The sequence below is a fragment of the Meles meles genome, chromosome 6, assembly GCF_922984935.1.
Source record: "Meles meles chromosome 6, mMelMel3.1 paternal haplotype, whole genome shotgun sequence".
Classification (NCBI taxonomy): Eukaryota; Metazoa; Chordata; class Mammalia; order Carnivora; family Mustelidae; genus Meles; species Meles meles.
In genome coordinates, this window is record NC_060071.1 from 18576909 (window position 1) to 18589362 (window position 12454).

At 46.9% G+C, this 12454-nt stretch overlaps 1 protein-coding gene across 2 annotated transcripts in view; it reads right to left on the bottom strand.

The window, feature by feature from the left end:
* The window catches only part of ADAMTS17 (ADAM metallopeptidase with thrombospondin type 1 motif 17), a 346546-nt gene that overhangs the window by 167194 nt on the left and 166898 nt on the right, over window positions 1-12454 (bottom strand). For both annotated transcript variants that reach the window (XM_046010435.1, XM_046010434.1), the window contains exons 9-10: window positions 4676-4816; window positions 2696-2846 (exon numbers count right to left, since the gene is read on the bottom strand). In XM_046010435.1, coding sequence (XP_045866391.1) covers window positions 2696-2846; window positions 4676-4816 — 292 coding nt within the window. The remainder of the gene's footprint in view (window positions 1-2695; window positions 2847-4675; window positions 4817-12454) is intronic.

The following is a 12454-nucleotide window of genomic DNA, read 5'->3' on the forward strand; positions in this document are numbered from 1 at the left end:
CTTAGTTTGGCTTTGAATCATATGGTGTGTTCCAGGCCTAGGGTAGGACTCCCCAAGCTCTTGGTTCCCAGCTAGCTTCTGCCTCTCTTCTCCATCCATATCTCCTGTGCTTCAGCATGGCATTACCACTATCTGACTGTGTGAGTTGCCGCTGTCTGACTTTAAGATTCGCACTGAAGGGAGCACCCTTGTCTTGCAAGCAGGAAAATTTCCACCAGCTCCCTGAGGCTGCTGGCCAGCTAGTCAGCTGTGCTAACACATGCTCCTTCGCTCCTGCTAGGTACTGGGGAGACAAATGTCCATTTTGTTTTAGGACTGGTGAGCTCTCAAAGGAAAGGCAAGTGGGAAAATGTATTTTGTGGTTCCTGGTGAACTGTGGAAATAAATGTTCGGTTTCCCTATAACTTACACAATGAGAGGATCTCACTTTATATATTTGTATGTTGAGCTTCTATGGAAAAAAAAAAAAAGTAACATAGCTGAGCTGATGATTACTTAACAACATTTCAGTGTCTTCTTCAAACAAAATGAAGCTAGCAAAGGAAAATGAAATACCAGGTCACTTTCCTCCCTGTTGGGATCTGTCTTTAAATGACTGTACATAGTCTTTTCTCCCTCAGTAATAGACACACCCAGGCTCAGTCTGCACCCCACCCACACCTTCCTGGCTGGTTGACCTTGGCCTATTACCTAAGCTCTCTTAGCATTCTGTTTTCTCATCTGTTAAATGGGGGTACAAAGCCTCTGCCTTGACAGTTATCCTCAGGATTTCATGTGACGGTGCATGGAAAGTTGACCCTATCTATGCGCTCTCTCTCTGCCTGGGAACTCATGAGTCCCCAGTATAGGTACCTCCCTCCTCCTATCCCTCCTGGCCCAACTGGTATGCAATTACCTGGCTCCTAAAAGGCAAAAAATGGCTGTAGCTCTCAGGCAGGGAGTGGTCTCTGCCTGGCTCCCCACCCCCACCTCACCTCCCCCATCCATCCTGCCCCCGTTTGAGCCAGCAGAGCCTGGCCTGCAATATCCCACCAGCCCTGAGGTTGGGCCGAGTGGCTGCTCTGTGTCCTGTGACTCAGCTGGGCACTTCCCTCTTCTCCATCCCCACTGTCCAGGGCAACTTTACTCTTCCTGAATGCTCAGGGTCCTCCCCTGGGGTTCTAGCCACATGGATTTTGTGCAGACACCACACCATCAAAGGATCCTCTGAAAGCTGCCCTTTCTGATGATTCTATGTCGTCGGGTACTTTAAAGCACTGAAGGCTAGGACAGGCAAATGGTGCCTCCTGACTAGCACATGGTTTATGAAGAAGCGTCTTCATGGTCAAGGCCAGTGGTGAGCACAAGACATACCAGTAGCAGACTGCCAGGGATGACTAAATCCTGGGGCTCATTGCATCTCCCCAACGAGGTGTAAGGTACAAGGCACTGGGGTGCTCGGTGGGCGATGGCTCTGGAAGAGGCCCTTGCTGGCACCTCCGCAGGGGGATGGGAGAGAAGGATTCACGACAGTGAACAAATGCCCTTCAGGTAAACAGCTAATGGGAAGTACTGAGGAGGTGCTGCCCTTTTCTGCACCCCAAACAATGGCAGGTTGTTCTCCACCTGAGGACTCTGCCCTGATTTCCTGAACCAACACCCCCAGAACCAGGAAGCCCTCAAGAGGCAGTATCCCACCTCCCGGAGTCCAGATGGACTTGTTCTGCCTGGCTGTGACCCGGGGGTCTCAATCTGGAGGCACAATCCCTGGCGTGTCTGTCCTGGAGTTAGCCTTGCCCTCGGCTCTTGTTCTGGGAACCTGCCCGGCCCTCCAGGCTCCTGCCCTGGGACTTCATGCCAACCTGAGCTCCAACTCTAGGACAGTGCCCCTTGGGCCTGCTGCCACTGGGTGCCTCCTGAGTCCCAAATGACCCCACCCAGGCTAGTTCTCCTGCTTCTGGCCTTCTGCTCCAGAACAGCACAGGCCCTGCCCCCCTACCTGAGCCAACTGCCAATGGCCGGCTAGCACACCAGCTTCTCTGGCCTCCCCCTGGGCCATGGCACAGACATGGCACTGCCCCAGGTCCTCACGTGTCCATCTTGGTACCTCCACCCCCAGAAGGGGCCAAGCCGCGGCCTGCCGTCTGCAGCATGGTCAGAAGGCATGCGCTCTGCAGGCCAACAGACTTGAGACCAACCCTTGCTCTCCTGCCTACGAACCAAGCCATTCGGAACGACTGCTTCAACTCTGAGGCTTGGTGTTACCCCCCGTATGCTGGGGAGAGCAGCCTGGGAGCCTGTGGTGAGAGCTGACTGGGCTTACACGTTAGAAGCTCTAGCAAAGGACACACCATGCGGGCATGGCTCAGTAAATGGTAACATCCTGACAGGGTCATTGATGCCCACTATCAAATAACCAATGTCATCACTTAGTGAAATGTTCCCAACCTGACACGTCCCAGCGCTTCGCGGTTTCCGGCCGCCTCCCATAGCTGTCTGGGGTCTGAGATCAGGTGACACTACTTCACTCCCGAGAAGGATGGGGTGCTCCTGTGCAAACGCCCGCCAGCGTGTTCCATACGTGCGTGCATGGGTCAGTGAATGTGTGCGTGCATACACAGGTGTGTGTGTGCGTGCACAAGTGGCACAGGAGAGCCATGTCCTCCAACAGAAGGCAGGCGATCTCTCCTGAGCCAGCCCTCCTGCAGCTGCTTACCTCCATGTTTCGGCAGAAGGTGGCATTGGTGCCAAACAGGATCTGGCACTGCTCGTTGGCGCTGTAGTGCATCCCTGGCAGCTTGTGAGGGAGGCGGACAGCATGCCGGCTCCTGGGGTCGGTGACCAGCAGACATGTGCTGACTTTTGACCTGGAAGAGCCAAGAGGCAAGCTGACTGGCGAGTGTCCTGCCCAGGTTTCTGTTCTGACTTGCCAGCCAAGAGCAAGTCAGAAGACTGCATCTCCAAACTACCGATGGCAGGATGCCCCATGGCATCCTGGATCAAAGCATCAAAGCATCATGGATGGTGCTTTTTGGTTCTTTTTTGCTCTTTTTTCCTACCTGGCCCAATGCAGATATTTACAGCAAAGGCAATGGGAGTTTAGCAACTAGGAAAGGGCCTGAGACGCACACCCACGAGGCTAATGTACCTTTCTCAAGTTTGAGCATTCTTGGACAAGAATGCTTTTGAAATAGATTCCTAGGGTATTTTCTTAGAATATGTCTCTGAGCAAAATTACTAGGAATGAAGAAAAAAAGGGAGAAGTTAGGGTCATTCTGTTCCATTTCAAATAAAAACCAAGTTCTTATTTCCAACTCTGCAGATTCTCTTGGAGGGGCTGTGGCAGGCCGTGACAGTGGATGGGTCCAGGTATCCCATCCCCGAAAGCTGGCTGGTGGCACGGCCTGCGAAAGACATCAGGACGGCAACCAGGGTGGGAGTGTCCACAGATGTTGAGAGCAACTCTGAGAAACTGAACCAGGGGGCTGTGGCTCCATTAGGAGGTTAAATACTTGAATGCTTTGATTTCTCAATTCCCAAAGCAAGGCAGATGGTCATGGAGAGGAAAGCCAGCCTCTTACCAAGATTCCTAAGGGACGGAATCGCACACGAATACACACAGGCTGACACTGGTCCACCTCTCCTGGGCTCAGATACACACAACACTTGAACAAAGGCAGTGGGACGAGCCACGTGTGTATGAGCAAATGAAAATGCCCCACCCTGGTTCACTGACCCTTCTGGGAAAAATGAAACAATGTCAAATGGCTTACAATATTTCATTAAGGTTCTATGATAACAAGTCCTCAGGAGGAAACAAATTATATTAAAACTAACAAGTCCATTTTTAAGACTTTTGTACCGCTTAATTTCCCTAACCAGGAGGCAATGTCACAAAAGACTCAGGATGAGGAGAGAAGGCAGAGTGATGTCTTAACTGCCCGATCCTGAATTCACTGGGTGCTTTAATGTGTTACTGAACTACAAAGCTTCAGAGGCAGGTAAGACTCCCTGAATCCCTTTTGTCTTCATGGAGAGGACAGATAACTCCAGCTAAGTACGGAAGTGATTAGGGTCTATCCATCAAATCTGTAAGTTTGTCCCTGAGGTCTTGACACTAAGGGACGCTTATGGTACAGGAGCTACAACCTTGTTTGACAAAGGTCTAAAATCAGACTGCCAGCTCTTCCATGGAAATCTGCGAGTGGAATGGTGCAGATATATTCTGGAAAGAAAGTGGCCGTGAGATAGACAGAGCCCATGCCCACATGGGAGGGAGGTGAGCGGGCCTCGCTCCTCAGCAAATGCTTTCCCTATCAAGGGAAGCAGCCTGAGCATTAAGGAAATGTCCTTTTGCATAGCAGCCCAGGGATGCTGCTAAGACAGTGTCCATTCAAGGTCAAAATACTGCAGAGAAACAAGATGGGGTTCTTTTCAAGTCACAGTCACCATGTTAACATTCAATCAAATAACAAAACATTTATGAATAGCAGCTGGATGCCCTGCATCATACTGGACACACACCTGGGAGGAAGTCTTGGTCCAAGAGGGGAGGTTCTGTACTGACCGCCTCTTTGCCAGCTCACAGTTCTAAGAGATTCATTTCTCCTTCCCATACTTGCTAAGACTCCAACTGTTGTGTCTTCTGGAAGTACTTTCAAATGTAGCAACTGTATAGAATGATTCAAGGACTTACTTGAGGAAGTTTTCAAGGTCATCACGACTGCATGAGGACCAAGAGAGGTCGCTGGGATTCCGGCCTTTTACCCATTCTCCTGACATGATGTGGGATCTGCCGGCACAGGACGAGTGGTCATCATCGTGGTTCATTCCCAAGCTGCCCAAGGGAAAGGAAAAGGAGAGAAGGACACTTAGACTATAGGCTTTCACATACTAGGCTAACTTAAGTCAAACCTGAGAGACCAAGAGTGACACAGGTTGATACTCGGTACTTGGCTGCTCTCAACAGAGAAGACTGACAACCACAAGCTTATATAGAAACAGAGGGATGATTTCCTTACTTCATGAATGAAGACTGATGAAGCACACAGAACACCATAGCATTTGCTAAATGCATGAAGAAATGAACAAATTACATTCACTGTGGTATCATAGTTCTTAAACTCTAAGTTTCTGATGATTACACTTGCTTTTTGACACTAAAATGTGCCAATATTAAGGATCTAAGTGTTTTGTTGTCCTACGGGGAAGTCACATTGTGAAGGTCTAGTGGGGACCATCCAGACTTTGGCTTACATAATATCATGGGTGCAAATCTTCAAATCAGTGACAAATGCGGCTTTTCTATCTTTTCTATCACATCATTATACCTGGGCCCACCAAGATCACACCTGTCACCTTTCCTGCCCCAGGGTACCTAACAGACACCAGGATGCCTATCTAGATGTATGTGGCCGACCACACAGCATAGGCTGAATGACGGTCTTAGTTTGCACATCTGCAGTCACTGGGATAACCTGGGACACAGAACATATGAGATCAGAGGGCCCACGCTTTGTCGACCTGTGATTTCCAGGGCAGAGACTTGTTGTGCCCAAGGATGCCCATCCTTTGTCAACAAGCTCAACGGAGATGACATGCACCTTCCTTCATTCAAAAATATATAAGAGAAGTTTCCCAAGTGCCAGTTAATGGACTAGAAATAGAACAAAGAATGGTGCATGATATACCATCCTTGACCCCAGATCACTGCCAGCCTGGGCAAGGAGAAGACATAGAGATAACTCCAAAAAGAGGTTCTAACGGCTTCCCCAGAGCAACTTTTCCCAGTTTCCGTCACATGTCTCTGACCATTTTCCATCAATTCCCCATGTTGGCTGCTTAATTTTGGTGTCTCTCAACAGAAACCTACCTGTTCTTACTCTGCATGCCCTCTAGGTCCCTCCATACGCTTGCCTACAAGACACAGCCTTCGCTGCCATCACATGGAGTTGGATCAGTCAAAACCTTTCACATCCTTCTTGAAATACACCGGCAGGCCCTCGTGCTCCTAGGTCTCCAGGCTAGCTGGGCACTCTCTGCTCACTATGCATCTCTGCTCCTATGAGTCGAGAATACACTTAAACAGGGCTTAACTGTATGTATTCTCAAACCGATTTATGTCACTAACACCTGCTGTGCCAGTTAACACGGGTGGTCACATCTTGTGCTAACCAGTGAAACAGGAGAACAAAAGCCATTGTTTTCAGGAAAACGAACTTAGTGAGTAGCTAAAAATAGCCCAATGCCCAACTGGGGGTGGGCAAGACAAGTGTAAAAGATGAGGGGGAAGAATATAAAAATATGCGCTAGCCCCCTTCATAAGGGTCTTTTATGTTCTACTCCGTCTAGAAAGAAAAAAGGAAAAAAAAAACCAAACAAACCCTGGGATTTGAACTCATTTCATTACAGTTGCAGCTTGCGTGAAGGTGATATTTAAGTCCAGTTGGCAGCCCTCAAAGAAAAAGCTTTCAGCCCCACCGTGAAATCGGTGAAAAAATTTAACATTTTCTGGGGCACCTGGGTGGCTCAGTGGGTTAAAGCCTCTGCCTTCGGCTCAGGTCATGATCTCAGGGTCCTGGGATCGAGCCCCACATGGGGCTCTCTGCTCTGTGGGGAGCCTGCTTCCTCCTCTCTCTGCCTGCCTCTCTGCCTGCTTGTGATCTCTGTCAAATAAATAAATAAAATCTTTAAAAAAAAATTTAACATTTTCATGGCTTAAGCTAAAACAAAATGTAGAAGGCACCTAAGTATAATTTCTTTACATTTCCCCACTTGGACCAATTTTTTTGGTCAGTTGGTCAAGTGGTTAACTACTATCCTTTCAGAAGAAAGCACACCAGCGGTGTCACCTTCGTGTGGATGTCCACATTGTGCCATGGTCCGGACTGCTCTACTAGACCCTGCCCTCCACAATGCCCTCCCTCTGCGTTTCCCAAAGGCTCTTCCAGCTCCCCAGATTCTCTCAGGGCAGCATTCTAACCCAGTTTCTCCACCAGTGACTGGCACAGAGCGGGCATTCCATGCATATTTCTTGGATGAATTATCTATTTAATATGGGGGAAAGCACCACAAAATTGGAGAATCCATTATCCATTACAGGGGTGCTAAGTCATGCAGTGGCAGCTCATTCAATGGAATGATGCAAGTCTTCTTTGGTTAGACAATCCTGCCCTCCTGCCAAGAGACCAGGTAGCCATCCGGTTCAAGCAAAATGAAGAAACAACAGATTGCCCGAGAAGTCTGACCAAGAGGAATAATTTAGATATATTTCCAATAGATACTTTGCTGAATGAATCCTCTTTTTCAATGCCACAACTCAGTTTTTCTTTTTCCTGCTCATTATCTATCTATACCTACAACTATCTACAGTCATCTGTCTACCTATCATCTCTTTGTTTTGTGTTAACATTTGAAGGAACTAACTGGTTTTTCAAGTGCATTTATAGCAGAGAATGTTAAAAGCGATCTTACATTTGATTTAGGGTTTGATTTGAGATCTTTACATAAAACTAGTGAGAGAGTTTTCAAATGGAGCTTATGAAAATGTTGAAGGATTTCAGTGAACTCTGCTCAGTGTGCAGAGGTGACAGAAATAAAATGTCTCATGAAAAACGTGGCTCCATCCCATCTTCGGTGACAAGGTGTAAGCACAGCAGTGGACCGGGTGAAAGGGCTTTGTCGTCAACCTCGGAGAACCCAGTTCTACCGAGAACCAATGTGTGAGTCAGTTGTTCATCCGGCTTTGTGCTTTTAGAAGCCGGTTCCCATCATCCCAGGCTGGGAGCTCCAGAGCAGCCACCAGATGGGTTTTTTCAAACAACAAGGACGCCCTTTGGGAAACCACAGTTGGGGGAGATCCAAGCCCTGGCAGAGTGGCCTCACCACAGATGGAGGAATGTTTCCTTTGTGACCACTTCTAAGTTTTCTCTGGTGGTCAAGTTGTTGTAAAATCAAAGAGGCTCCTTTGCTTGCACTGCCAGACTCTGCTGGCGAGAGGGCCTTGTCTCTCAGGAGACAGAATTCTGTTTAAAACAGTTGTTCAGAGAAGCTGGCTATACCATCCATAGTTGTGGGCCTGCACAGTACGTTATGTGAGCATTTCAGGACGCCGGCCCCAGAGGAGGACTTCCCCAAGGAATGTTCCAGTCAGCAAGATCAGCCAAGAGTGGGATTCTTGGATTTCTGGAGCCTGTTTCTAACACAGGTTATGCTTGATCTGGTTTAAGATGTTCAAATGCTAACGAAGTGCCTCATAAATTTACAGTTAGATGAACTAGCATTGGGCTGGGAGTCTTGATATTTGAGGTTTACATAAACTACTGTTTAAGCTATTTTTAGATTAAATTCAGGAATACTTGACTAAGAAATGTATGTTGTTTTAGATTTATGTCCCATGGCATCTATTACTTCCGGCAACATTATATTTTACAAAAAATGGGTAGCATTAAGCACACACGCTAATTCTAAGTAACAGTGGGGTTAAGGATACAGACAGGCCTCACGTCACACATGACCCAAATTTATCAGACACAATAACAGTTTAATGGCCTGGAGTTGATTTTTATCTTAAAACAAATAACATACTGCTTCTGTACTTGCCTTAGGAAACCTGATAAATAACACACAGGGAGTTCTGAGAGAATCCCTACAATGTTCAACCCCTCCTAGCTTCATCCCAAATCCTGAAAAACCATGAAGAGGGTTGGGTGTTCTAGTTCTGGGTTTGGTGTATCTGCCATGCTGAAAGCTTTGATTTTACCTGGCTCTGAGCCTACTTGTGGAAACTGTATTTTGGAAATACAGTTTTTACTTTTGGAAATACCATACTGTATTGTGGAAACTGGGATTTTGACATCAGGGATGCAATCAGGTTCCATCTCCCCTCAAAGTGGTCTTGCCTGGGAATCTAGGGAAACGGTTCCTGCAATGTAGCCTCTCCACTGAAGGGGTTCTCAGCCAGTCCAGGCCCTATCCCAGTAGCCCTGTGGGCAGAACAACAGTCCCTTTTCAGGAAATGCTCACTGACGCTACAGTAACAGGGATGGCTCGTGCCTCATTTCTAGGAAATGAGAGACAGCTTTTAGTTAATATTACTTAACATGATAATAACTCACACCCCACCTTTACTTTTCCTTGACAGGAAAATTCTCACTGTCAATACTTCTTTGCCAAGAACCACACTGTGCCCTCTTCAGCCACTAAGAAATGTCCCCTGCACATGCTGAAAGTCACTAGGGGTAACAGGGTGCACTCGCTTATAGAGGCTAAACTGTCACGATCACCCATAACCTCTTTGCGGGAGGAACAAAACAAGTAGGCAGCAATCACATCGAAATCCTTTCACCCCAGAGAAGTCTTTGTTAGTTTTTGGTTGTGCACAGGGAAGTAAGCCTGTCAGCCTTCAGGAATTCAGCAGCAATGCAACTTCCAGAATAGATCTGGGGGTCTCTACAGGTTCAACTTTACCTCCTACACACACTGGATCATCGTGGGGAGAATGATTCCACAAGCCCACAAAATTCTGAATCGCCAATGGGCGAATCACGATCCACAGAGCGCCGGTGTGATCTGCTTTGCCATAGCAGATTACACCAGAGTGGTGAAGATAGGTAAGACGCATACAGTATAAGCCATCTCTCTTCCCTAGCCAGAGCGCTCAGGTAACGAAAACACTCACGTTCTTGAACTAACACCTAAGGGATTTTGAAGTCAAGTATCTGAGCCAGGTCTGTCCTCTCCTCAGTCTGGCCCGGGACTACGTATGTGTGCGCATGCATCCATATGCGTTTACTCATATGGAAGATTCACATCAAATGGGCTGTTAATTTTTCGCTTAACAAAAATTCAATTCACTGGTGAGAGAGAGGTAAAGAGAGAAGGAGCACAGAGCAGATGACAGTGCCCCTCGCTCCAGCAAGTGTGTGCCCAGCCTGAGTGTGTGACAGGGCTGGTTAGACTCCTTGCTGCCAGCCAGCCTCTTTTTTCTGAGACCATCTTTCTGGGCCAGGTAGACCTGAGCAGGTATCTAGCCTCTCAGTGATGAGGCTGGGTATTCCACGTCTTTGCTAGATGTGGTGAATGAGGTCTGCTTTTTATTCTGCTGTAAATGACCTACCAGTGCACAGGAAAGCCATGGGTTATTGTATATGGGTCTTGTGATTGGCATCAATGTGGACACAGTGGTTGCAATAGTTTGTCAGATGATTCTCTTACCACATGCAGATAACCACCACTCTGACTCTTCCCTTTCAATGCTTATACCTCATTTCTTGCCTTACGGAATTTGGCAGATTTCCAAAACAATGGAAAATATTAGTTACCACCTGGACATCTCTACCCTGGTCCCAAGTCTAATGGAAATGCTCTTAATTCACATACACTGAATACATCTGCTCCAGATTGCTTGTAGGTAAGCAAACTTGATCAATTTGAGGACATCTTCTAAATTATCATTTAATTTTTTCTAAATTATCATTTAAGGAGGACTTCCTCACTGCCATTTGAAAGTAAAGACACTAAGACACTCTGACATAGTGGACAGAGTGATGGTCCAAGGATAAAGAGGTCATGGTTGGTGTTAAAGATTTGCCCCAGTTAGCTAGGGGACCTGACACAAGGCTCCAACCATCCCAGGCCTGTTTTCTTAGTTGGAAAGTGAGGGGCTTGATCCAGATACTATGAAAGGTTTTCTAGTTCAGGATGTAATCATTTCATGATTCCTATTCTAGAAGACTGAACACAATTTAAGGTAGAGTTGCTATTCACTCTTTCAGTAAGAGGTGACTGAACATGACCTTGTACCAGGCATTTTCAGGGTGCCAGTTATAAAGCAACGAGTGGCACACAGTCCTGCCTGCAGAAAGCCCACAGTCTGGTGGGGACCACAGATGAATCAACAAGCACGCACCCTTGCTGTCCAGTGAAACTTTCTATAATGAAGGAAAATCTCTACTTGTGCTGTCCAATATGGCAGCCACTGACCACAGGTGGCTACTGAGCGTTTATTTTTTTTTTATTTTTTAAAGATTTTATTTATTTATTTGACAGAGAGAAACACAGCGAGAGAGGGAATACAAGCAGGGGGAGTGAGAGAGGGAGAAGCAGGCTTCCCGCTATGCAGGGAGCCTGATATGGGGCTCGATCCCATGACGCCGGGACCATGACCTGAGTCGAAGGCAGAGGCCCAACCCACTGAGCCACCCAGACGCCCCTACTGAGCGTTTAAAATGTGCAACTGCGGCAGAAGAACTAGAGCTCCTCTCTCATTAAATTTTAATTAAGATCACTTTAAAGATCCACCTGTGGCTGAGCACTACCATGCTGGACCACACAGGCGTAGGCAATAATGTGACTGAACTAATTTGAATACCATCAATAGGCTAGGAGCGGTGGATGTCATCACCCTGGCATTAAGAGTATATCCATGCCCACAAATTACTTACAGACTTACAGATTCTGGGAGAAATAAGACAACCTGATGACACACCCAGAGAAGAAGTAGTGGCCAGGTATGGATACCAGGAGCTAAATGCCATGGACATTTAGAGAAAGAAAAGTTCCACAGGTTATCTCACAGTGACTTTTTTTTTAATTAAGGATTTTATTTGGGGCACCTGGGTGGCTCAGTGGGTTAAAGTCTCTGCCTTCAGCTCGGGTCATGATCTCAGGGTCCTGGGATCAAGCCCCGCATCAGGCTCTCTGCTCAGCGGGGAGCCTGCTTCCTCCTCCCTCCTTCTCTCTCTCTGCCTGCCTCTCTGCCTACTTGTGATCTCTGTCAAATAAATAAATAAAATCTTTTAAAAAAAAGATTTTATTTATTTATTTGACAGAGAGACAGAGATCACAAGTAGGCAGAGAGGCAGACAGAGAGAGAGAGGGGAAAGGGGAAGCAGACCCCCTGCTAGCAGACAGCCCAAAGCGGGGCTCAATCCCAGGACCCTGGGATCATGACAGGAGCTGAAGACAGAGGTTTAACCCCGAGACACCCAGGCGCCCCTCATAGTGACTTTCTGTATGACCTTCATTTATGCCTACTTTTTCTGCCTGCTGATGGTTGTGCTGATGATGCCATCTGTGAAAAGCCCTCTAAATCCCTGAGTGTCATCTATTAGAAGAGCCTGCATTGGAAGAACCAGAGTAGAACCTCCCTGAAGGCTTTACACGGCATCCAAGAAAATGAAAGAATGTCAGCCTAAATTGATTTTGACAATGAGGTGCCTGAAGAGCAAACATAATCTCCAAAAAAAAGAGGGATGCCTTCTCTGTGCAATTAAATCTGGGGCATTCTCTGTGTCAAATCAATTTAGTCAAAGAATGATAGAACATGCCTTTGCTAAGTGAAAAAGTGAATGTTGAGATATAATAAGGCAGAACAAAGGAGATACTTCTAATGCTGAAAAGTTCTGTGAGGTTCTCTTTGGCTTTTTAGAAGAAGAAAATGCACTGGAAAAAAACATTCTTTCTATTTCAAAAG